General features: G+C 39.5%; 1 protein-coding gene across 19 annotated transcripts in view; it reads right to left on the bottom strand.

Moving 5' to 3' along the window:
- Positions 1–25089, bottom strand: part of prdm16 (PR domain containing 16) — a 168435-nt gene that overhangs the window by 96472 nt on the left and 46874 nt on the right. For all 19 annotated transcript variants that reach the window (XM_078949494.1, XM_078949495.1, XM_023956496.2 and 16 more), the window contains exon 2: positions 14436–14890. In XM_078949494.1, the coding sequence (XP_078805620.1) occupies positions 14436–14890 (455 nt within the window). The remainder of the gene's footprint in view (positions 1–14435; positions 14891–25089) is intronic.

Here is a 25089-nt window from a genome sequence, read left to right as displayed (position 1 = left end):
GCATCTGGAGTTGGAATCTTTTTGCAGTCTTGTCTTATTGTGTATTGATTACCAGCAGTATACAAGATCAAGTTGAAAGTTGGAATCACCACTTCACCTTTGATCTGTGTTTTGTCTTACGACAGGTTTACATAGAGGAGTCAATAACCTGTGCCGGTGCCCACCCACATTTTCAACTTTCCGGGCAGCCCAAGTACTGGTGAGAGAACAGGAGGAACAATTTGCTTATTCTCAACCAAGACATGTGGACTCTGGGTAGAAAAAAAAAGACACCCAATATCCAAAATCCCTCTCTCGGGGCCATCATGTGAAGAATTCCCCTTCTTCTCCTCCTTCAATACCCTCCCTCCCCTTTTCCTCTTCTCTTCTGTTCTTTTTTAATCAAGCCGTCTGGGGTTGTCAGGTCTTTTGAGACGAGGACTCCCAGCCATGTGAAAAGTTAATCCCCTGTGGGCCTTCTTCTCCGTAGCGCTCATCTCCCTGGGAACACTGGTGGTGGCTTGCAGGCAGGTGGCAGTTGGAGAGGGGAAGTGTAAAGGAAGAAGCATGGATGGAGGGACATGGAGCGGGATGCACACATGGCTACCCTTGACCAGCGGATCAGGAGGGAGAAAAGGTAGAGATTCTCTTTAGTCCTCCAGCACTAATGCCAAAGTTCATACCTGCATCCATAGACCTACCTCTGCACACAGAAATCCCTCTACTGCTGTCTTCTCTGCCTGACTGACAGAAGACTGGATTGGGAGCAGAGAGGATTTGCAATCTGGAGAGCAATTTGAGTGGCTTTTGAAGGATGACAGTGGTTGAGTATAGAGAGGCTACTTTTGCCGCATTGTGCCCCAAACCACTCCACCCTTCCATTGACCCCCATCCCCCATACCACTTGGCTTCAGCCATTCTACTCTAGTAGTCTCACTGTGGGTCAAAGGAAAATCCTAACAGACTCTTCTTGGGCCTCGAGCCCAAGAATGGAGTGCATGATAACCAACAATGGCGGGGGTTCAGTTCATTTCTGATGAAGGTGGAGAACCATCACAAGGGACTGCAAGCAAAGATACAGGGTTACTTTTGCAGTGATAATGTAAGTTATTTTAGAACACAAGGAGGATGCACACAGAGTGTGGTACACCTAAGGTTCCTCTGGCTGTCTGAGACAGAAAAGAGAAAGAAGGTGCACACTTGAATGCTTTGTTTGCCTTGCACTTTTTCCCCTCTCTGCCTACCTCTTGGAGTAAAGTGCCATTGGAAATATAGACATGCTCAGTCAGCCGTCTTAATCCCTCTCTCTTGTCCATCTCACGCTCACTCAATGCACCCTGACCCCACACACTCTCTTTTTTTTCACACACATCCACCTGCACCCACACACTCATTTGCCCTCCTCCTCCAAATTGATGGGCCCCAAGCTTTGCCATCCAAAGAAAAGAGCTTGAGGCAGAGGGACTCTCGGTTGGAGGGGTGTGCACAGCGAGATTTGGGAGTTTGTAAAGGTCACCGCGGACTTTGTTCAATCTGGGGATTTATCTCAGCAACAGCAGGGCTGGACAATGAGGCCACTCGCCGCGCAACAGAAACCCAAGCTGTGGCAGCTAAATTACTTCACTGATAAGGCTGAACTAGAAGAACCAAGAGCCAGGAGGCATAAAAAAGAGGAGGATGAAGCAAAAAGAAAGGAAGGAAAAGAGGAATAGAGTGAGAGGTCGAATAGGGTTGAGAGAGGGGTGAGAAAAATCAATGACTCACAAAAGAAAAGATTTGAGTGTTTGATCTGGGTTTAATTAAAGCTTATGTTGTGAATTTGGTCCTAAAAGCAGATGAAAGCTCTGAAAGAAGATCAACACTTGACAGTACATCGGTGTCTGAAAAGAGATTGCTTTCAGCTAAAAGGTAAAAGTGCAGTAGCGTTTTAGGGCCATTGTAGGTAAACAGAATACAGAGCTTTGGAACATGGGCTACTATGGCAGTTGAAAAAGAAAATGAAAAAGAAAATATGTCATAGTAATGACAACAATTATGTTTTATGTTTTAAGGTTTAGTATGCAACAAGTCCCTCTTTTAAAAAGTCCCAAGCTGTATTCTGCAGGGTCAACTTCATCCCATGATTGCCAACAGTCATCATCAGTCTATTCTTAAAATCCCCAGAATGTAAAAAAGAAAAGCACTTCACCCATAATTTATGTTTTTGTTTTTATTAAATTGATCTGAATTTATCTGCTCACCAATTTATTTTGTTTAGATTTAAAGATAATTAATAGTCTCAGATACTGCATAGTGCCTTGAGACAACCTTAGCTGCGAACCATAGCTTTATAAATAGTCTCATTCTATTTGAATGAGACATTGAATGCTGGAATGCTAAATCTTTGGGAAAAAGACCAACTGTCAGTCATTTGTCTCATTTTAACATCTTTTACAGACATGACACATTAAAGGATTTGTGTCATCAAACACTGGTTTCTCAATGGTTCCAATGAAAGATATAAAATTCAATATCTTTTCCTTATCACTATCACTTCTGAGATTTTGCTTGAGCCTTAGTCACAACTACCCTGGGTGGATATAGGCTGTCTGCGGGTGAAAATTGGACAAATCTTTGCAGGGCACGCAGGTGGCTTGTACAAACTGTTAAGCTTAAAGACCGCTTGGTGAGCCCATAAGGGGAAAATGTTCATGCACATTTCTTACTACACAGGGATGGTGCAGGCTTCCGGTTGTAGTTAACACTTAAGCAACATGTAGAGGTAGTAAACAAGGGTGAAGTAGGTGAGACGCAGGCGTGTTGTACGCATTTTTCTTTTTTTCAACCTCCCTGAATTCCGCACAATGAGCAGGATTCACTGTTTAAGTGATAAAAGTGCGCTTGTTGTACATCTTTTGCATGAATCCTGGCAGTTAGAAATGAAGAACTAAGACAATAAGTGCATAATTTGTGCGATCATTCCACTGGCATCTTACAAGCACTTGCGTATCACATCCACACCTGATGCAGCATTGCGCGCGGTCAAATGAGGAGCTAGTATGTGCACCTTACCAACGTCTAAAGCAGGGGTCGGCAAGTTATTTTACAAAAACACAGAGAGTTGCAGCACAGGGAGGAAAGAGCCAGCTGCCGACCCCTGGTCTAGAGTGCTGGATAAAGGGCGCTGTCTGACAGCATCCCATGAATTTTATAAGTGCGCGTAACTTACATTATGCTTACAAATATTTCACAATACACGTACAACACACAAGACAACTCTATTTTCATGAGATGGATGCTCAAGCCTCTAGGAAACTGCAAGACATGCGTGTGCACCTCATAAAATGCCTTTTTTTTTTTAAACCTGCATCAAACGTACAAAGGTTGACCCGTACTGGTGCATGTGACTAAGGCTTTAGATATCTAAATGTTTGAAATTGTCATTGAACAACAGAAATTGATAGCAATTCAAAGAAAACCCCTCAAAAATGTTGCAAAATGTAAAAGATGGAGTCTCTTCTCTGCACACCTACTCAATAGGAGCGGAATAAGGAGAAGGGTTTGCAGAAGTGCTGACCTGTTCCGTTTGAGTGGATTGGTTGGCACCATGCTTTGGAGTGAAAAACTGTGAGTGCTTTGTCAGTTGGCTTGTGAGCTCTTACACACTATACTTGTATGTTTTTTCTACAGAAGAATGTTTGTCTCTCTTTCTCTGCTCAAGGAAACAACATCACTGCACATGGTTAAGAGCACTTTGGAGCATTGTGAGCTCTAGACCAGCAGAGGGGGGCAGCTTTTGTCACCAGAAACAATGAAGTTCCTCAATATTAAAGCAAACAATGCACATAACTTCAGATTACAATACTGAAAATGAAAATCTGTTATTGCTTGAGATTAAGTTAGGAATAAGTGCTGTATTGTGAAAAAGTAAATGAAAACAATGAGAAAATTATTTACTACTTAATAAAAATAAAAATAATTTGGTCCTAATATTGCTAATCATTTTTAGCTATTTATTTGGTAAAACTTCTGTTTCACATGGCTCAAGGATCACACTGAATGATAGCAGTTCATGTCCTGATATTTTTATCTCTGACTTTCTTCTCTTCACGAGGTGGCATGCTGTGTAGCATTGTGTACCAGTTGCAGCGACATCAGCTCACTTTCTTTCAGAGAAGAGTGGCACAGAGCACAATCATATGACATTCATTGAGCATAGATCGACTAAACAGCTTGCAGTGCAACACTCTGACCATTAAGAAGATTTGCACAGATCAAGCTAGGCTCTTCATCTTTTTTTTACTTGATGTTCTATTGAACTAAGTTTCCTTTGTTTTTTGTTCAAGTCTTTTGAAACTTTGTAACTATTTAATCTCTGTCAGTATTGTCAAAATGAAAAAAACACAAAGATTAACATGCACAGTAATGAATTTATGTTAGGATACACAAGACTTATCATTATGTATTATTTTGAAAAAGGGAAGAAGCAGTTAGATTTCATTAATGAAATGTTGGTCTGTCTTAATACATGTGTGATGTATGTACTTCATAAGGGTTTCTTGGGTTCGTCCATCGTCAGTGTGCAGATGTTTCGGTCTTTATGTGAATTCGGTTTTGAGCTGTTCAAAATTTTTGGTCAATTGAGAATTACACAGTTTTTGGGTATTTTAAGTGGTTTATAATTAGTACGTAAATCATAGGCAAGTGTGCGTGATTTTTGTAATATACATGTGCAAATTTGTGACTTTCCAAGAATGTTTCACAAATTTCTAATGGACTTTTCACACTTTTATCACAGATGTAGAACTTTTATATCGGGTATATGACGCACATATTGCATTCAAATTACGTAACTGGCGTATGAATCCATAATGAATTATACATAAACAGTGCAACAATTGCCCACGATTCATGTACTACGTTAAATTATGTGTTCTTTGCATGGTTTATTTCCTACTTTTTCAATGGTTTAACATGGTTCATTCGTGATACATCTGTGACAATTTCTAGTAAAGACCCCAATTTTCTCACTTTTTTCACGTATGACCAATTTTCATCCGTGCAATTTTTCAGGCCAATATTGTAAATAAGAAATTGTTCTTAATGTTTTGCCTGGTGAAATAAAGGTTTCTTTTTATATCTTGTCCATGCAATATGTGCAAAATGTACGTAGTGGCTCTGTGACATGGCTTTCACACCAAACTGCGAAACTTTCTATTCATCGGAAAAACCAGATTTAGGATTACACTGAGGGTGGAACGATACTGAAAATGATTAATAACAAAATGTGGATGTGTCTGGGTACACAAGCTTAGTGTGTAAAAACGCACACACTGACTCACATCCACAAATCTTGAGTCTGTGAAAACCTTCTTGTTGTCTCACACAGACAAGACGCCAGATCATGCTCGCACTGACAGTCATGGAGAAAATGAGAGAAAATCACCCGAGCGGTTCCAGAGACTTTCCAAAGTAAAGACGTCTCGACGTGTTTTACACTTCAACAATTCAACACTGTTTTTAGATCTTATGTCGTCATCCTGCTTGGCTTCTCACTCTACCTTGTTATTCTAAATGACTGAGTGGGGGAAAGAAAAACACAGGAGGATGTCTTTTCCCTGGGCTGCCTGTGTCTTTGTAGGTTCATGTGGATGTAGATACAAACGTTGAGGTTCCACTGAATAGCCCCGCTTTTGTTTAAGCTAAAAGTAATTCCTAAATTGAAACACAAACACATCCTTGGACCTCTTAAAAATGGACTCCCAAAACTGGTCAATAAAAGTCCTTCGCCTGGAAATAACAATAAGATTACAAAGAACCTTCCATATCTTTCCTAGCGGACTGTGGCAAAGAAACACACTGTGTGTGTTGCACCTAATAAAAAGTAATTAAAAGGAACAGCGGTATACCTCATTTTTCTCCAGCGCACATTTATGTAAAGTCTGCTCAAATGTATAGGAACAGCAAAGAGGAATAAGTATTTCTACAGTTGAGGCTTTAGGGCCACAATCTGTATCTGATTATGAAAAATGGCAATCACAACAACCACGGGAACCTGATTATTAGGTCACTACCTCCTGCTTTATTCAAAGAAATGTTAAGCAGCAGTGGGGATTGAGGTTTAAGGTGAAAAAGAGAGGGTAGTGAGAGGAAATGAAAGAAAGAGAACCCTTATAAGCATTTGCATGTCGTTGCTGACAGACATCCCAAAATGGGGGAATTTCTTTATAACAGCATAAAACTGAGAACCAGCATAAACATCATTTGACAAATGTCATCATCTTCCACTGCAGCAAAAAGCAGTGTCATTGTCTGCTCATGCCTCGAGGCACTAACTGATGAGACTATTCATCAGGATCATGATGAGCGATGGTGGTTTCACTAGATACACACTGAAGGGGAATGGTAAAAAAAGATTGGACAGGAGTTACCTGCACTCCACCACAGAGGACTGATGGACCAATGTGAGGCTTTTTAAATTAATGTTTAAAGCATGTCTGCAAAAGGGAAACCTCATGAAATAAGGGATGGCGTTGTGGTGGAGATGCGTGAGGAGATTGTGGGGTTGGGTGGGGTGAGGGTGTCGAGCAAACAAGAGCTTTCATTGAGAATACTTGGGCAAAGGGGCTGAGGTCTGAAACCAGTGACCAAGTAATAACAGCCCAAATCCCAGCGACAATATTTGTTGAGTTCCACTCCCTTCAAAGACAGATGACTTTGCCCAATGTAATTCCTTGGACGCCTGTGCATCTTTCATCTGAGCCCTACAGATTAATTTACTGACTAATTAACAGATGTTGGTAACGAGTTATGAACAAATGATAAGGCATCAGGCTTCTAATCAAACTTGACATTTAATTTGCTGCCCTACTTCCTCGTTATCAATTACAATGTTCATTGGAGATAATTGACAATGGTTTGCACTGAACACAGGAGGCTTGTCTTTTACAGGTTAATAAAAACGCTCAGCGCTGCAGCAGTGTTTCCAGGGGCAACAGCGACCATATGTTTAATATTAAATGGAATCTGTTCAAGCGGAGTGCTCCGAAAGCTGGGAAAATTGGATTAAATTGGCTAATGGCATGTTTAAAACCTACATAAAATGAACGTGAAAGGAAGATATTACAGCAGCAAGACGCAAGACTTGTGGTGTTACACACTCTCTCTGGTGTTTTTGCTCTGTGTGTAAACTTGGGGTTTCTGTCAAAGTCACATAATGATGACAGAAAACCGCACACTGTTGGTCAATACTTTTATTAGAAACCACAGGTCTGATATGCCTTTCATTACAATGTGGGACTATATGCATATGTCCCAAAGTAACTCCATATGTTAGCAAAGGATTTCTTATGCAGCATTGTGTTATTTGCAGTACATTTAATTGCAGAATTAAACATTTTGCACTTTAAATTTATCAAATAATTTATGTGTGGTTCTTTACATACTTCAAACCTACTCTGATAAAAATTGGGTTGTTTGTGTTTTTATAAATGTTAAAACACCTAAAAACCACAACTATGTTTTGGATATTTTTAACATGTTCTTGTGGCTTTCTTCTGATAATGGTGGACATTTATAAAGAAAACTATTTTTAAAATTGCATTTCTAAGTAATTATTTATTCAAATGGTTGCGATTCAGGAGAAGATGCAAAAACGCCATCAGAAAAAGCTTGTAGGTTTGAGGTAGAAACTACGGTGGCAGACCAGAGGCTGCTTTTAGATGTATCAGAACAGCTTGATAGCTACAATATTGTTCGCCATTTTTGTCACACCAATAATGTTAGGCTGGGGGTGAGTTGGCTGGTAAGCGAGCAGGAGAGACTGTAAACAAAGGGAGGATGGGAAGGGAGTGGGTTTACTCCACGCCATTAGTCCCGCCCATAACTCAGAGGCAAATATGTAATGAACTCCTGCCGCTCTGCAGAAACTATGTCCTAGAAAACGACACAGGTTATTTGATTTTGGCTAAAAACTTCATCATTATAATTAAAAAAACAAAAGAAGAAGAAAAGAACACTAGGAATGTTTTATAAAAGATCAAAATATGTTTGGACTGGAACTTTAAGTATTTTATTTTGGTAAAATACTTACATTTTCTTATGAAGTCGATGTCCAATTTGCAAGCTAAATTTTAGAGGGTTAGGGAGGATTATCTTTTCAATTTAGGCCCAACCCTATCACAATAATATTTTATTAAACTGTAGATGATACAGGTTTAAAACTTTCAAATGTATTTTTTAGGATGAATAAAAAAAAGGGCTTACATAGAAGCCGTTTTCAAACTAACAACACAGCTCAAAAACACATCCGGAAACAACCAAGCCAGTTGCAGTTTCAAAACCACCAGTTCTCCCTCACTATTTCCTCTCTGGATGTGACCACTGTCTTCTGACAGTCCCCAGACATTCTTGTCCTATCAGTTCAGTGCCAGCCACCTTAAGGGTCAAACATCAAGATAAAGAACACCTTTTTTGTGAAAGACAAACAGATCAGACAGGTTGTGAGCTGTACCTTGAATGGCCTGTAAGAATATCTTACAGAATACGAACTTGGGCAACCGCCCTCTCCAGGCAAAATACAAAAGGCAAGCAAACACTTTTGGACACAAGAGGTGGGTCCGGACAGATAAGTGTCAGGGTGTGCCAGGACTTCTCTTTGAAAAATTTGAAAAACTTAAACTCAGTGATTAAGATGAGAACAAAAGAAGCATAGCATCAGCATAAAAAGTGAGATGTCAGGTCGAAGATTTAGTGCCTGACGGAGGGTGAAGGAGATACATCATGCCGTGGCTGGATGGGTATTCGTCACGGAGAGGCTTGGCGACATGAGAGTGCCCGCCAGACGTCTCAACCTATCACTAAGTCAATAAATGGCCAAACAGAAGAGCGAGCATTCTTTTCGCCTCTTTCCACACATCGCTGGATGAATGATACTGATATGGAAAATCACTCCACAAAAAGTAAACAGATAAAAACAGCAGGATAGAGAGCAAAAAGTTTACCTGGCAACAAAGGCATTGTCAGGTCCATGCTGCGAAGAGAGAAATGTAGCTGTGGGCCAAACATGAACTTTGTTGTACTCATTCTTTTGAGGGCAATGGTATGACTGAGTCTGACATGTATGCAAATCTCTTAATCAAATTGAAGTTAATTAAAAAACAACAACAACAATACCATGAAGATATTTTTCCTGTGCAAAGGGTCAAGATGCACTTTTTCTATCTATCTTATCATATATCGGGGACTGGGCTATTTAAGGACCTGTCTTCTGATAGTGACTCCTCCTTTCTCTAGTTATGACTGATGGGTGTTTCTTTGAATGTCTAAATCAGAGTTGGGAAAACTATTCCACCCATCATTGTATTTGCTTTCTTGTTTTCTATCAGTTGCTTTAGCTTTTTACTTGTTTACGATGATATCCATCAGATGCTTTTCCACTATGAAGATGTAGAGCTACTTTAGATTGATTCAGTTCACATTGTTGTTCTTGATCAAGCCAGAGCCCCCTAAATGCGGGTGAGATCATTCTAACACTGTGACACAAACCATTGGAATGCTCTTTATATGGAACACAAAAACACAGTACATTAAGAAGATGGTCCACCTTCTGCTCACTCTGTGGCTTTTTGTCACAACAAGGATGAAAGAAAAGAACCAGGAGGTTGCAGGTGTTGAATCAAACCTCTCTTAAAAAAGTATAGGAGATTTTAGAAAGGAAGCTGTTTATCAGAAGATAAACGCCTTAGACACTATTGCTCTTACGGGTGAATTAGGGCTGTCTGCGGTTGAAAAATGGGCAAATCTGTACGAGCCGTGCAGGGGACCCACACAAAATGTTAAGTTTGTAGACATCTAGGTGAGCCCTTTGGGCATAAATGTTCATGCACATTTCTGTCTACGGCCGTCAGGTTGTGATGAACACTTCAACAACATGTAAGGGTAAATAAAGGGGAAGTAGATGAGACAAAGGCTCAGGATGTGAGGATTTTTTTTTCTTAACCCCCCCTGAACCCTGTGCACAGTGTGAATGAGCCTGTTAGTGCTGTTCAAGTGAAAGACGCTCACTGTGCGTCCTTTTCACGAAGCCTGGAGGTAAGAAATTAGACAGTGTATAATTTGTGTGGGCATCTTATGGGCACTGAAGTATCACCTGAACACCCCTAACCTCACTAATGACTGAAGTGTTGCGTGAGGGCGCCAAACTGCAGGCTACACTATTCTTAAAAATGCTTCACAATACACTTACACATGCATTGCAATTGTTTATTCTATTTTCATGATGTTCCTTAAGGTGGCTGCGGGAGCCTTAAGGTAACTGCAAGACACACCTGTACACCTTTAAGGGCCTTGACAACCCAAGAGCTTGCAGTGCCCATACAGGTCAACCCCCATACAGGTGCAAGGCTGAGGGAATTGTGGGAACAAGGTATACATTTGCGCCAATGGTGGCTTATACTTGCTGGTTGCAACAGTACTGTACTTTAAGGAAAGTATAACATCGCATTTCAATTTAACCTCAACCTTTTCTGAATAAGTACCAACAAACTAGGATAAAATGGGTACTAACAATGGGGGGAAAAATTTAAATGGCTGGGAGGTGCCAAATACTAAAGGCAAAGACGAGTATCATGATTTATTTTCAATATATGAGCTTTTTTTTTGTCTCTACTGTTTGGACTTTTGTTTGATGTAATGTTTCCTATTTTTGAGTGAATCAAGCCTTTTTAAAGTCATGAGAAGGTTTCCTGCTATGGCAAAATCTTTAATACTTTTATTAAATCCTTGTGCTATCCTAGGCACTTTAACATTGGGAGTTGGGTCATCTAGACCCACTAGACAGTGCGCTGAACCTTTTTTCTTCAATAAGTTGTGATCTCCACTGGTGTCCACGGATTACATGAAATCTGTCCACCTTTATCCACCTTTGTCATGGTAGGGAGAACACATCAGTGTAAGGGTGGGGTCATCTAAGATAGCACAAGGGTTAAGTAGTGAAAAACTGGAGACATCCACACATTGGAACTACTTAATTTATCTGAGATGCTAGACATTTCATTTACATCTTCAATTCCTATTTAAATAAATCATTAAAAAATAACAAATGTGGATCTATGTTGCATGTTGCTGTGAAAATCATAAAAAAGGGCAACTAAGTTATTTTTTTCATTTGTTTAATCAAATGAAAAAAGTAACTAACAAACATTTTTCACATACCTTTCTGTTTCCTCTACTATGAATTTGGTGAACTTAAGATAATCGGGACTTTTCATTAACATGACAGTTTTTAAGGTGTTGGTCTCAAAGCACAATTCCTGCTGTTCATGTAAATGTAGCCAATGAGCCCATCCGGTGCCAATCAGGTAGATGCACATCACCTCCAGCCACTGCATGTTGACATGTATCTGTCAATAGCTAAGTCAAGCCAATCTCCCGTCCAGATAATAGCTGCAGTTACTCTGACAGTTAGATCCCTACACTGTGGTCTCTGTGGGCCTCGTCTGACTCTGCTTGCTCAGACCTTCCTGTCCTGAGGGCCTAGCAGTCCTCCACACACAACAAGAGAGACACTCACACATGGTAGACCGGGGGCCCTGGCGTTCTATCATGTTGTGCTAAAGGGGGTGCATAATGATTTTTAAATGGATGACTCAATGCTGGCCCAGAGAGGACGTCTGAGACATAAGAGAATGGCCATGGCCTGCAGCAAAGCAGCTCTAAGATTGAGCTGTCCATCTTGCCAAAATGAGCCTGAGTTAACACCTCTTCCAGATCCCAAAGCCTGAGGACAGACAATAGTTGGCTTCCTCCCTACAGTTCTCCTTCTTTTTTCTCACTTGTACTCTTTAAACACTCTTTTCTATTCTTCACCGTCTCTCCTCACTGAGCTGCAGTTCCACCCTGACATCCACAACGCACTAAAACATCCAACATGTGACTGTTAAGGTATAATAAATGGCTTACATCATAAATCAATATTACAATCCCATTTTTTTCTCATTTTACAGAGCTCAGGGCTAAAACAGGTATTAATAAATAAAAGCACATGCATAATCAGAAGTATCCAATTTGTTTGAATAAAAAGGTTATAAACCCTATATAACCATTTACATCATATCTGATACACGTATCTCTGAGACCTCTATCTCATTATCATGATCCAAACTTTCCTGAAAAACCCATTAAATATCACTTGGTCGATGTTTTCTTCCCTGTAGTTCATCATCATTCCACTAGAACTTCTTGCTAGACTGAGACAATGCAAAATGTGTTTTTATATATATATATATATATTTTTTATATAAAACAGTTATACCATGTTAAAAATATGTGGATCAAATTTGAGACAGCGGGTAAATAAGGTGTTTTTTTTGTTTTTTTCCTAAAAATTTCATGTCAATATTTTTTATCTTAAACTAACATTGCTGTGAGCAAAAACTTACCAAATCAACTAGCATATCATAATTGGGACTATTTCTTGAAAACTATGATATTGTCAGTATATTCTACTCATTTTTCTCAGGAGAACTAATGTGCTAAGTATGAGGCCATTGGTTTGATCATATTCTCACTTGAGATTTTAAATGACCTTTCACAATGTTTCTCATATTACATCCCTATGTTTTGGCAAGAGCTGAAAAAGTTCTACTAACCCAATTAAACTTCTCTGTGGCGTTTCTTTTGTAAGGACCATACTTTTTACTTCCTATTTTCCTCCTTAATACTTGTTGCATTCTAACTTTTTAATCTTTCCTTACTTAGTCTGATGCTCAATCGCCAGTCTATTTTTCTTTGACCATAAGTAGCAGATGAGTGGAAGAGCTGATGGCAAAAGAGGGTAAGAAATGGGGTGTGTGGGACTCCTAAGGGAGTCTGATGATGACTATCTACATGCTAGCTATTATGACTATGTGATAAGAGTCTGGCAGGAGAGAACCTCTAAGGGCTTCCAGCCCCAAACCAGACAGGACAAAAAAGCTTATAAAAAAATTAAAAAAGAACAACGTGAGGCGTTGAGGGAAAAGACAAACTAAAGTTCAAATTAATTATTACATTTTAGCAATCTGCAAAATACATGAGCTTAGCTTGACTATGACACAAAAATAAAACAAGGTAATTAGAAACAGGACAAGTTATATATTTAAGGCAAATACATGAGTTTACCATCTATAATGTTATTAAAAGACTATAATTGCAAATGAGCTTCTGTAGAGTCCTTGGTGGCTTCTTTTTCTCAAGTCAGAGCTGTTAAATAAGCATTACTTAGAGGTCTGTGGAGGAAAGGGAAGGATTAGGGATACTGAAACAAAGCATGAGACCTGGGAGGAAAGTGCAGCCCAAGAAAAGTGCACCCCAAAAGAACACCCATAATGCAAAGCTAAAAACAAATGTTCAAATTGGCCCTTTGCCACACAGCAAGTGCCTGTTTGCTTAATCGCCTGCAGGCTGCTACAGCTGGTGGAAGGAAAACAATGTTTTAAAGAAAAAAAGTAATCTTTTCACTGGATCTACTGTGAAATCCCTTTTGGGATGTGTCTTAAATCCTTTAAATGAAAGAATCATAAACATTGTTTTAGGAACAGGTTTTTAAAACAAAATACAAATATGATCAACTGGAAATACCGCTTGGTGTGCTTTACAGATGTGCGGACTAAATTTAAAGTTCTGTGGAGTAATTTTTTCATATTTTATTAAAAATGTTTAGAATGTATTACATTCTTTCCCATATTTAAATAAAATTTGCCTCGAATTTTTATCATTTTTTAACCATTTTTGTTAAATTTTTACATTTCAAGATTCAAGATTATGTTGGCATGTCCGAGATGACAGTTACACTCATTAACTTGTCAGAATCTTTTCTCCTTATGGCATATAAATGCAATATGAGACTATGTGGATGGAAAAGCAGTGAAATGAAAAGCAGGCCAGTAAAGTTCATTTCTTATTAGGCCTCAAATAAGTAGAGACAGAGACCAGGAGTTCTCGTTTTGCTCCTAATGAGCTTACTGAAGCAACTTCAATATCCTTTAATGTCATGTTGAAATGAAAATGAATAGTTCAATATTCTGCCTCCGCACTGGAGCACGCTTCTTCCATTTCCATATCAGATGGCGTGTCCAAATGAGTGCGCTCGCTTCAGACCCACTCCCAGAAAAGCTGATACCTCCACTAATGAGCCAAATTTTTCCATATGACATTGCTTTGCTGCTCTGGATGGATATATTCTGTCTCTACATGGACATACTTATGTGCATGATACACATGCATGAATACAAACCACACATGTATTTAAAATATCCATGCACATGTCTGTTTGTGGGCATCAAAAATGATGCGTAAATATAAAAAATAATACCTTTTTTTGGTCAAAGTATCAAAAACTACTGTGTTTTGTCCTTTACTCTGATATGTGTAATGGATGCAAGCTCGTTAAACTGGCAAACTATCAAAGTGATGTAAAATTCAGAATCGGCTCATACCTCCCATCCAAAGGAGTCGTCTTTGCCTGAGGCTTCGCGGTGCTTCGTGCCGTTCAGACCAAACCTTTCCCCAGCACAAATGCGAGTTTTGGCCCATACGCCAAGGCCTGCTCCGGGCACAGAGGATTCCCGAAGCTCCAGTTCATTGGGAATAGGAATGTCATCAGGAATGTAGACAGGTGCCTCATACGGTGAGCCCTCCTTGGGTGTGGTGAAGTCCTGGTCATTGCTGCTGCTGCTGTTGTTGTGCAGGTGGTGGGAGGTGTAGATATGAGGGTGCAGCAGGTGGTGATGGTTGTTGTTCGGGCGGGAAGGAGTCGGTGACGGTAAATGGGACATGTTGATGATGCCGTCTTCTGCGTCGTCTTCTGGGCTGTCGACACCTCTGCTGCCAGCTGCTAAGCCTGGGAGGTCTGCCTCTGTGTCGTACACGCTGTCCACAGGCTCACTGTCATCTAGAAGACAAAGAGACGTTCACATTCGTTTAGTGGACAGACACAGATACCGATAATCAAAAAACAGGTGACTAGTATTAACTTGGAGAGCAACAGCATGTTATTAAACATACAAAGGCCTTGTTGGATGCTGGTTCAAAAACAAAAGTGATCTGAAGCAAGTCAGCATGGCAGATGATCACTGAGTGCCTCACTATAAAATAGTATATCACATACCATTCACTTTAATGTAAAGTAGTTATTTCACAATTTGACAATAAAAAATAAACATTGTAACTGATTCAATTTTTTTAGTATCAAAGACAAGAATTTGGATGCAGACTTTTATTGAAAGCAGGGATTTTATTTTGAAATTGAAATTTTGTTAAAACTGGTCTACAGCTGTTGTTTCAATTCATAGCTTTAGCATTGCCTGGATGTATTATTTGTTCTTGCGGCATTTCTTTCAAGATGAAGGACATGTATAGAAATTTAAGAATAAAACTGTATTTCTGAGTATTTTTTACTCAAATCATTGTAAATTAGGAACAGGCAAAAAAACGTCCTGTTTTAAAAAGATGCTACGTTGAAGCTACAATCAGCAAGTCACAAGATTCCTGCTCCGCTTCATTCTGATGCATCTGCTTTTTAGCTTTGAATGAAAGCATCATTGTTAATCTTTTGCTTTCCTTCTGCAAACATATCCTGATGTTGTTAGTTAAAACCTCACTAGAATTTTACTGTCTGAAGACAGGCACCGGCAATCAGAGGGCCAACAAGGCCAAAAATTACAGCATGAGTGGTTCCAATCAAGCTCTCTCCCTCTCCAACCCTGCTGCCAAAAACTATTTTTGCTGCCGAAGTTTAAAGTGAAGCTGTAACATGACATTTTCAAATTCTGCATTTAAAATCAATTTAAGTGCCTTATTTAAAATACAAACTTTGGCGTTTTCAACCAAAACGCCAACTCTGATTCTCTTTATCTGAGTTCATTCAATAACAACAAACAATGCTTTTTTTGTTTTGACCAGATATGAAAACACAAAAGTCTATTAACTGACAAATGGGCAACTGAGCAAACCAAAGACAAAGGAGATAAATATTTCTGTGCTTGTGCGTACAGCAATAATGCCAAAGCTTCACAACAGAGGCATAGGCTTTTATGTGCATGGCAAAGTTGCAGCTTGTTATGTAGATTTGGGAAATTTATTATGTAAATCTGAACCTATAAAAACCAGCCTTTTATGACTGGTTTGGCGTCATCCAGTCATTTTAAATGGAAAATAACACTTTTTTTTAATGATTGCAGTTTTGTTGAGATGCAGACCAGGCATGCAATTAAGCAGCTGTACATGTGAGCCAACAGTAGCTTACACTCCTGACACAGATCAATTAAAGTTTTATAAGTAAGCTCTATCTGCTGCTCACTCCACACAAGGTAAAGTGGCTGTTAAACACTTCTTTCACACACACACACACACATACACACACACACATACACTTTCTTCCTCCATCCTTCAGTGTTCATTGGCACTTGACCCACTGAGCAATTTTGTCAAAAAGAGACAAAAACTCAGAAAATCCATTAAAGCCATTTGGCTTTTAAGGCTAACACACTCACAAAGACAATGATGATGACAATCATAGGAAAAAAGGATGACTCCTAACTGCAATGACTAAAGTCGGTTTTACAAGATAGAAAACAAAATGAGACCTGGAATGAGAAAGGTAAACCTGAAAATAGAGAAAATGGCAAGGTAGACAGAAATAAAACATCAGAGAGTCGTGGCACTGATGACAGAGCTGCTTTTAAACAGCTGTGTGTTAGCTCTGGGTCTCCAAAGACCCAGAAAGCGATGTTAGGTTCACCTCCCTGTGGGTTTCTTCAAAAACACCCATGCCCGAGAGTGCCTTCCTCGCCTTGGCTCTTTCTGTTGTTCTTTCTCTACACTCCTTCGGCCATCTCTTTCTGTTTTACGGGGAGCTATTTATCCTGATTACATCAGGGGTCAATCATTAATTTGCACCTTGGGGGTCCCGGTGCTGGCCGTGGCTACAATGGGCTGCTTGTTCAGTGGCTGTTATTCCAGTGGAAAACTACCCTGCTATGCCTGAGAGGCAGGCTCAGGCCACATGAAGGCATTCCATTTATTTGATAAATTGTAAATGCGTGCCATCGACGGAGGATTTTTGCTTTGTAACACGGCTCATGGAAACAAAGGTTTTTAGAGCAGGTATGATGCCGGCTATCACAAAAACAAACATCTGGTTGCAACTGCAGGAGCTGTTATTGTACTCTAAACACATGTGGGAGATCAGATGGTGTTAAAGGCAAAGCTGATATCTCATAATTACTGCATGTGAGAAGGAAATGGGAACAGACATAGATATGATGTTTGAATATGTCAATTTAATTCCCACAAAAAAAGAAGGCAAAAAAATAACAGATGACTTTATATGACTTTATGTGATTTTTTTTTCCTTTAAAAAAAGTCAAAGAAAACAAACAAACAATGCTATGAGATGTTAATAATATTGTACTTAGTGTTACCATAGTAAAAAACCTTTATGCAGCACTGAAAATCAGTGGTTCAATCACAGGCCTACAACAGGCAAATTGTTCTGTAGTTGTGTTTAATCAGAACACTCTAGACTTAAATACGGAAAGATAAAGATCTGGAGTCATTTTCTGCCGTCTGCCTGGACGCACACAAACACATGTGCCTTGTGGCAAACGAACTGAGCTGTATTGTTAGAATAGTCTGCGGAGAAATGAACAGAACAGACTCCAAGTGCAAAATCAGGGATAAAGAAATGATGCATTGCATACAGATCGACCGATGTCTTGTAGAAGGAGCAGCAGAACAGCTATAATCAAGGTTCTCTGGTGGCTAAAATGCATTCATTCCATCACAAAGAAGTGCATAAAACTACTGCAAAATGCTAGAGGAACCTTATCATTTTTCGGAGGAGGATATACAGCTGCTAAGTGGGGTCATGATTGTGTCCATAACAACAAAATAGATCAGAAATAATGGGGCATGAACTGGTGACGGCTGTCAGAAGCAGCACTGGTCTTTATGTCTGCCTCTGGCCTCTTCAACTGAGACACTATCTGTGGCTAGCCGTAAACGGATCTGGTTCAGTTCATTTAAAAAGCCAGGCTCTGAAGGAAAGACGGTGTCCAGGGAAAAGGCAAAACTATGCAAAATTCAGTGCAGGCTCCAAATAAGGGGAGAAAAGGTTGGTAAGAGAAAAAAAAATAAGCAAATGGAGAATGTGTAGACCATGACAGATATGAAAAATGGGAATCCAGTTGAGCAGTAAATGACCAAATAATTTGATGTGGTGGCTCTGCACATGCATTTTATCCACATACTTGTTTAAAAAGGGGGGTTGCCTGAAATGCCTAAACTTATCTGCTAGGTCTGGTACTATTATCAATTCCTATTGAGTAACATTCAAAGGAGGTACATGCTTGTTTAAAATAAACAGGCCTTTGATAATTTTGTCTTTCAAAATCTGAATCCCAACAAAAACTTTGAAACAGGGAGCTGCAAAAATCAAATGAAACCAAATTAAAAGTGGACAGAGAGGGTGAGGTGAAAAAAAAAAGTTTAATAGAGTGTTTTTCCACAGTGGCACTGGGGTACCATATACTGAAAATGAAGCATAAATAGAAGCATGTGAAGGGCCAGTCTAAGCAAGGCATTCAGGGGAGAAGTTGTGAGTCTTATGTGTGCAGTTGTGTGTGGTTGGAAGTAGTGAGTGAGCAACAGGAGCACGGTCAGTTAGAAAGACTCTCTGAGCAAGAACACCACACTGTTTCCCCTTGTAAAAACACCAGGGAGTATTTCCAAGCTGCACTTAAAACTACAAAACAGCTCAGAGTAAGTGCAACAGGAGAAAGTGAGAAAGAAAGAAAAGGACAGATGAAAATAATACATTTTTTGGAAATGCACTGTTCCTCTATATGAAAGTTATACTCATCATGCACTACATGTGGCTTTTTAATCCCAGTTTACAGTTCAACGCTGTCCTATGCATACGCTAATACAGCCAGGGTCTTTTTCTGTATATACTTTATAGTGGAACAGTTTTTTGTTTACTGCTTTTGTAGCAGTGAATAGCTACACAGAAAAATAGAAGAACAAAACACAGCTGGATAAAATCTGTAAGGACTGAGTGTGCATTTTTGTTTTTTGTGTGCCGCACCAATACAACAGAGCTGATGTATCGATGTGTCATTTGTGCTGACCGGCCTAAAGCTATTCCATCCTCCAATAAAGTGTACGCGTCAGTGTATTCACTGAATTCAAGCCTTCAGGCAAACAGAGGACAGCAGACAACCTCCTGCAGCTGAGAGCAGTGTGGGGGGGGGGGGGGGGGGTTGTTTGTGTGTGTGTGTGTGTGTGTATAGCTGCCCTATTGTCCCAGGGGTGCCCAAGCAGCAGGCTGGTGCAGACATTTATTAACAGGGCAGATTAATAGCACTGGAGGAAAACATGTTCACAAACATGATAAATATTAATAATAATCAATATTGAGTTACATTTAGTAAATTGAGCTGCAAACATCACCCATGGGGAGCAAAGATGAAGGGAGGGGTGCTGAGGGTGTGTGTGTGTGTGTGTGTGTGTGGAGGCAGAAGGAAATGAGGAGACTTGTGAAGAAAAAAAAAACAAAGAAAACAAAAATTTGTTTTTTTTCTGTATTACACAACTTTGGGGAAAAAGACATTTTTTTTTCAATGTAAAATTGCCAAATGAATGTATACATATATGGAAGTTAAGGTTAGAAATAATGAATGAAATGCCACCCACTGTACAGCTGCATAGATGTGTAGCATCAAGAAGTATAAATACAAGCATTTCTTACTAAACAGAGGCAAATTGCTTTGTGTTATTTTTTTCCCCCCCAAGTGTGAGTGTAGGTGTGTGTGCATTGGAGCACTTGTCCCTACCTCAGGGCCATTTACAAGCTTATTTTGGGGTCATAATATACAGAAAAACGATAAACCATAAAGAGATCTGATGTTTGTGAAATATTGGTGTTTTTGTTTACAGTTTTGGAAGAAAAGAAAATCAACTCAAATCGAAAGATAGACCTCAGGGATTCGGCCGGTTATTAAATGTGAACAAATTCATTCAAATAATGTTAACCAATACCATCAGATTCCGAATTGAAATAAGAGAAAATGTTTAATCTGAAAAGACAAAATGTAAAACATTTTTGGAAGATTTTACTCTTTTTTTCAAGAGATGTAGCAGTAAAAAGGTTGAAATAAACAAGTAAACACAAACTATAAGAAAAAAAAAATGAATGTGGTTTTGACTTTCATTAATTCTTTACAAAATAAGAGTAATCAGCTATGTGTCCACATACACACAACCAGCACACAGCTGCACACATACGCATCAGTCCGTTACTCTCCAGCCTTCCTCTTGGTCCTCTCCTCATGCCTGCCCCCTCTAGTCATTAGCCAGTGAATTAACAACAATCGAGCATGCTATTAATCACCCTGACAAAAGTGTTAGCATTGCCTGGCTAGGCCAGCACGAGACTGATGGAGGAGGAAGAGTAGGAGGCGGAGAAGAAGTGGATGAAGAGGAGAATGGCAGGAGAGGAGCGTGAGAGAAGCTGATGAAAAGGGTCATAGGAGACCCTGGTTCTATGGGGCAGGGAAGCAGAAGTGACACTTCATAGAAATGCTGTAAAGAAGCAGAAATGTGAGAGCAAAAACCATAAGATGAGGCGAAAAAACAGTTAAGGCAAAGAAGGTTGCAGGGAACCTAAGAGGGGAAGGGGAATAGGTTAAAATTTGGATTTTTTTTGTCCCACATAAGTACATTTATTCACAGAAACTAGAATTAGAAATAACAATTTATTGGCAAAAACTACTATGAAATCATAGTTTCTCAAAAGTGTTGACAGAGTTGCAGAAAAGAGATTTTAAAGTAGCAGAAAATGTCACAGGTCTGACTTAAAATAATTATTGTTTCACCAGTACAGCCTAAAACTTGACATATTTTATAACGGTGATTGTCACAAACGAAAATCTGCTTCTAAGGATTAGAATCAGATTAGATCAGTTTTTTTGTGAATTGTAAAATGCCTAAATAAAATGTCTAACCGCCTTTATTCAGTATAACATTATTATTATTATTATTATTATTATTATGTTTAAACCAACATCCATTTTAATTAAATAATAATATAAATAAAAGTTCAAATTAAAAGTTTTTTGGTCCTTGATTGACAACATAATCATGCTAAGTCAGAACAGTAGCCATGTCTATTCTGGTTCATCACCAACTATCAAAAAGTCTTTTAGAAAAAAAAAAATGCTTGATTTTTGTTTTTTCCAGTGACAAACTCCCCTTAACTAAACTGAGCAAAGGTAGTACCTTTCTTCATTGTAATGTTATCTGATTAGCGAGTCCTGATCAGCACTCTGGATTTTAGCAGTTACTTTAATCAGTTAAATGCTATTTACTGCTATTTATTGTATATCTTTATGATTAACTGTTAATTTTAAAGACGGTCATTTATGATCATCCGTTTTTGGTTTACTCAAACAAGCTTGTTTGCTATACCAACATCCATGCAAGCTCACATTGTTTACAACATTTGATGACTAGTTTCTATTTTTAAAATGTATTTTTATCTACAAGTTTTTGTTGTTTGAGTGACCAAACAGGTATGTATTTTATAGATGAAGGTCAAATTTGCTTCCATGCAGCCCTTTGCAAGGATGATGATCGACAGCTCCTGCAAATACTGCAGTTGGGATAAAAAACCCTCCATGGATGTCGAGGAGCTCCCTTTTCTTCATGTCAGTATTTTTCATCTGATTTTAAAGCTCCATCACTCTTAGCCCACTCTCGCAGAGTGGGACCACCTGCTGGGGGTCTGAGCTGGGGATGTAAGGTGGGTCATAGCCATCACATAGTCCCATGTCATCAGGCTGTCATTGTGAATGGAGCTGACATGGTAGATATGCTAATCCACTTAGCTTCAAACTCAAAAAGGAGGCTGGTACGCAGTCATTTCTCTGTCTGCAATGAGTGGAACAGACAGAGACAAATTAAGCCAAATTAAGTCATGCAGGTCTTTACTTTGAAATCACGCCTTAATTTTAAATCTAAAAAAACGTTGTTACTGTAATGTTATAAACATCTATTATTTAGATATGATGCATTTATTGAGTACAGGTTAGATAAAATATCACATCTGAAGACAGAATATATGGACATTTCCCATATTGCACTTTTACTCTGTCAAAAAGCTTTCAGAATTTGTTTTAAATAATGAGGCAAAGTTGTAATCTTGTTAAAACAGATTTTCATGGAAAAATTTGGAATATTGATTAATCAACACAATGAGAGAAGAAAAAGTAACATTTGCTAAATTGCTCCATACGAAGTAAGTGAAACCCCCGACTCTTATATAAAAACAAGACAACAAAGAAAAGAGTCATTGTAGCACCTAGAAGATGTAGTACATAGAATTTCACCTGTACAGTCAACATGCACAGTTCTCACACACTCATTCACTCTGCAGCAAACGATCAAAGTCAGCCTGCCAGCAGCTAGGTGTCAGAGTTCAAAATTATTGCGCCACTCAGTTAGATGATATCTCAAACCGATCCGCCGTATTTCCCGACCATGACTTCCCCTATTAGGAGCTGCGGCGGACCTATTACTAATCTGCTCGCTATCCCACAGAAACAGGAAGGAAGAGAGGGAAACAGATGGGAAGGCATGAGAATGGCGAGCATGGGACACAATGCTGCTTTTCCTCCTCCTCCTCATCCTCTGTACCTCCGTCTCCCTCAACTGCCCTGCTCGCTCTCTGGCTGTCCTCTGGGCGAGGGAGAGCGGAGGCCCACGGTTGGTCTGACAATACTGTATACAAGCACTGGTGAACAATGGAGGCCAACCACAAAGAATTCTGGGAACAGGGGCACAGCCTTCGGGTGGCTCCTGCATACCGGACCCATCCATACACATTGGTCTGCTGAGACTCACTGGTGCCAGAGGGATGGAGAGCAGGAGAGAGCGACACACAGAGATTGCAGAGATACAGTGCTCTAGAGCTATTTCTTGACTCTCTGACCTCACATTTGTCTGCTCTTGTGCACATGCAGGAAAAAAATACCATTCATACTAAAATTATTTATAAAACTTCATTAAAACCCTTTAAAAATATATATGAGGAGAGTGAATATTTTTATTTTTCAGCTCAGGTAAGTATTGATCAACATGCCCCAAAATATTTCCGGCAAAAATGCCGAGCAGAGGATTTAAAAAAAAGGGGGGGGGGGGGGGGGGGACCAACATGAAAGTGGTGAGAAAGACAGAAATGGACAGGCAATTTTGTTCCTCCTTTCTTTAAGTGTAAAGGGTGTGGGGTGAGCGTGGTCCATTTGGAAATAATTGGCTGGTAATTAGGTGGGGGTCGACAGGTCGATTTGGGAACAAATGGCTGTCTTTAGCTCAGGTGGCCCGCCGCACAAGATTATGGGTCTGCCCCTCCCTCATCCACCTTCCCCTACCTCTTTAGCCCTTCTGTTTTGGCTGAAGTAAAATGTTGTCTTCCAGGAGAATATGAGGGCAAACTTTACGCTTCCATGACAATCTCAAGCTGTCCTAATTTTGTGCGGGCTGCAGGCTAGCAACATTCTTTTGGGAAAATAATAATCTAATTCTATATATTATGGAGGAATTAAGACCAAAAAACAATTAGTTTTGGTTCCAAGTGGAAAAAAAAGCAATAACTATTTAGCATTCTTGCTCCTAAGCAGCAAAGTTAATCAATGTCATTCCTAATTGTTAAGTAGAAGTGGCCCAATTACTGCACGTCTCAGCTTCACTTAACCTTTATTCAGATTACCGAGAGAAGCTGCCCATCTCATTATAATGGAACTCACATATTCTCATATTACATTTTAATAGAAGCAGAAACTAAAGTAGAATCTTGAATGTTCATGTAAAAAAAATGTCTTCATATTCACTCATGCTGGTGTATTATGTTGAACCTGTTTTCTTGAATAAACATTGACCAGACGCACTTGCAACACAAGTGCATGAAAGGATTCCCAACTACAAAACTTACTCCCCATCCCAGTGGTGTTCATGTTGCCCCCCTTCACCCCACTGACTTCAAGCTTTCACCCTCTCTTTCAGTCTCCCTTTCCCTCACCCGTCCTCCCTTTCAGCCATGTTAGGGTCTTGTTTGGCTTCCTGCTGTTTGTGTCCAGACAAGGTCTCGATGTGAATACTGATGCCCGAATGATAGGCCCGAACTTCCGATCTCATTAACTTGTTTTGTCTTTGGCTAAATGGAAACGTCCGAGGGAGGGTGAGAGAAAGAGAGGAAGAAAAGGGAAGCGACTGAAAACAATGCGGGTGCTTTGCAGGAGACGCACTGTAAATAACAACAAGTAAATACAAACAGGATGGAGGTTAAGAGTGGGTTGAAAATAATGGAGGTGGTGCATGTGTGTGTGTGTGTGCGTGTGGGGGGGGGGTCCTTATGTGTGCTGATCAAAAGCCAGTGCACAAAGGACAAACTTTGATCATGTGCGCTGTAAAGAAGTTGACCACAATCAAAGTGATGCTCTCAATTTAAGCAAAAAGTCATAAAGGTATACAGGAAAAATCCATCTGATTGTTAGATGCTTATTTCAAAAATGAAAAATATTATGTACTTTAAAGTGTTTTCTCTTATGTTTTCACTAAATGGCATCTTTTAATCCCTTTCAATAACCAATTAGACCTTTTCAGCTTTTGTTTTTACATCCTATCTATACATATCAGTGTGTTTGTCCGGAACGTCAGCCAGCTCAAAGGTGAAGTAAACCAGCAAAAAAGTAACATGCAGTACAAGGGGGACTAGAGAAGACAGGATGAAGTGAAAAAGAGAGATAAAAACAAGACAGTATTGACGAGGAAAGGCAGGAAAAAAGTAGATAAGTAGGCTAGATAAGGATTTATTACTCCAAAAAATAATAAAAAATTATGCAAACAAAAGAGATAAAAAGGCGGAGATGGGTTAAAGAAAGAGAGGAGCAACTGAGAGAGGATCAAAGGGGATGTCTGATGCTGATACTGCGCCTCAGATAATGTGTGGTGCAATTAGCGCACAGTGATGATTTCCATTAGGGCTAATCAAATATTTATGCTGCCTCCTGAGCAAGTCACAATGCTGCCCTGCTC

The sequence above is a fragment of the Oryzias latipes genome, chromosome 7 (assembly GCF_053564925.1).
Source record: "Oryzias latipes strain Hd-rR chromosome 7, Olatipes_Hd-rR_3.1".
In the NCBI taxonomy this organism is placed as follows: domain Eukaryota; kingdom Metazoa; phylum Chordata; class Actinopteri; order Beloniformes; family Adrianichthyidae; genus Oryzias; species Oryzias latipes.
Note: the sequence above shows the minus strand (reverse complement) of the source record. Positions and strands in the feature narration are given on the sequence as shown.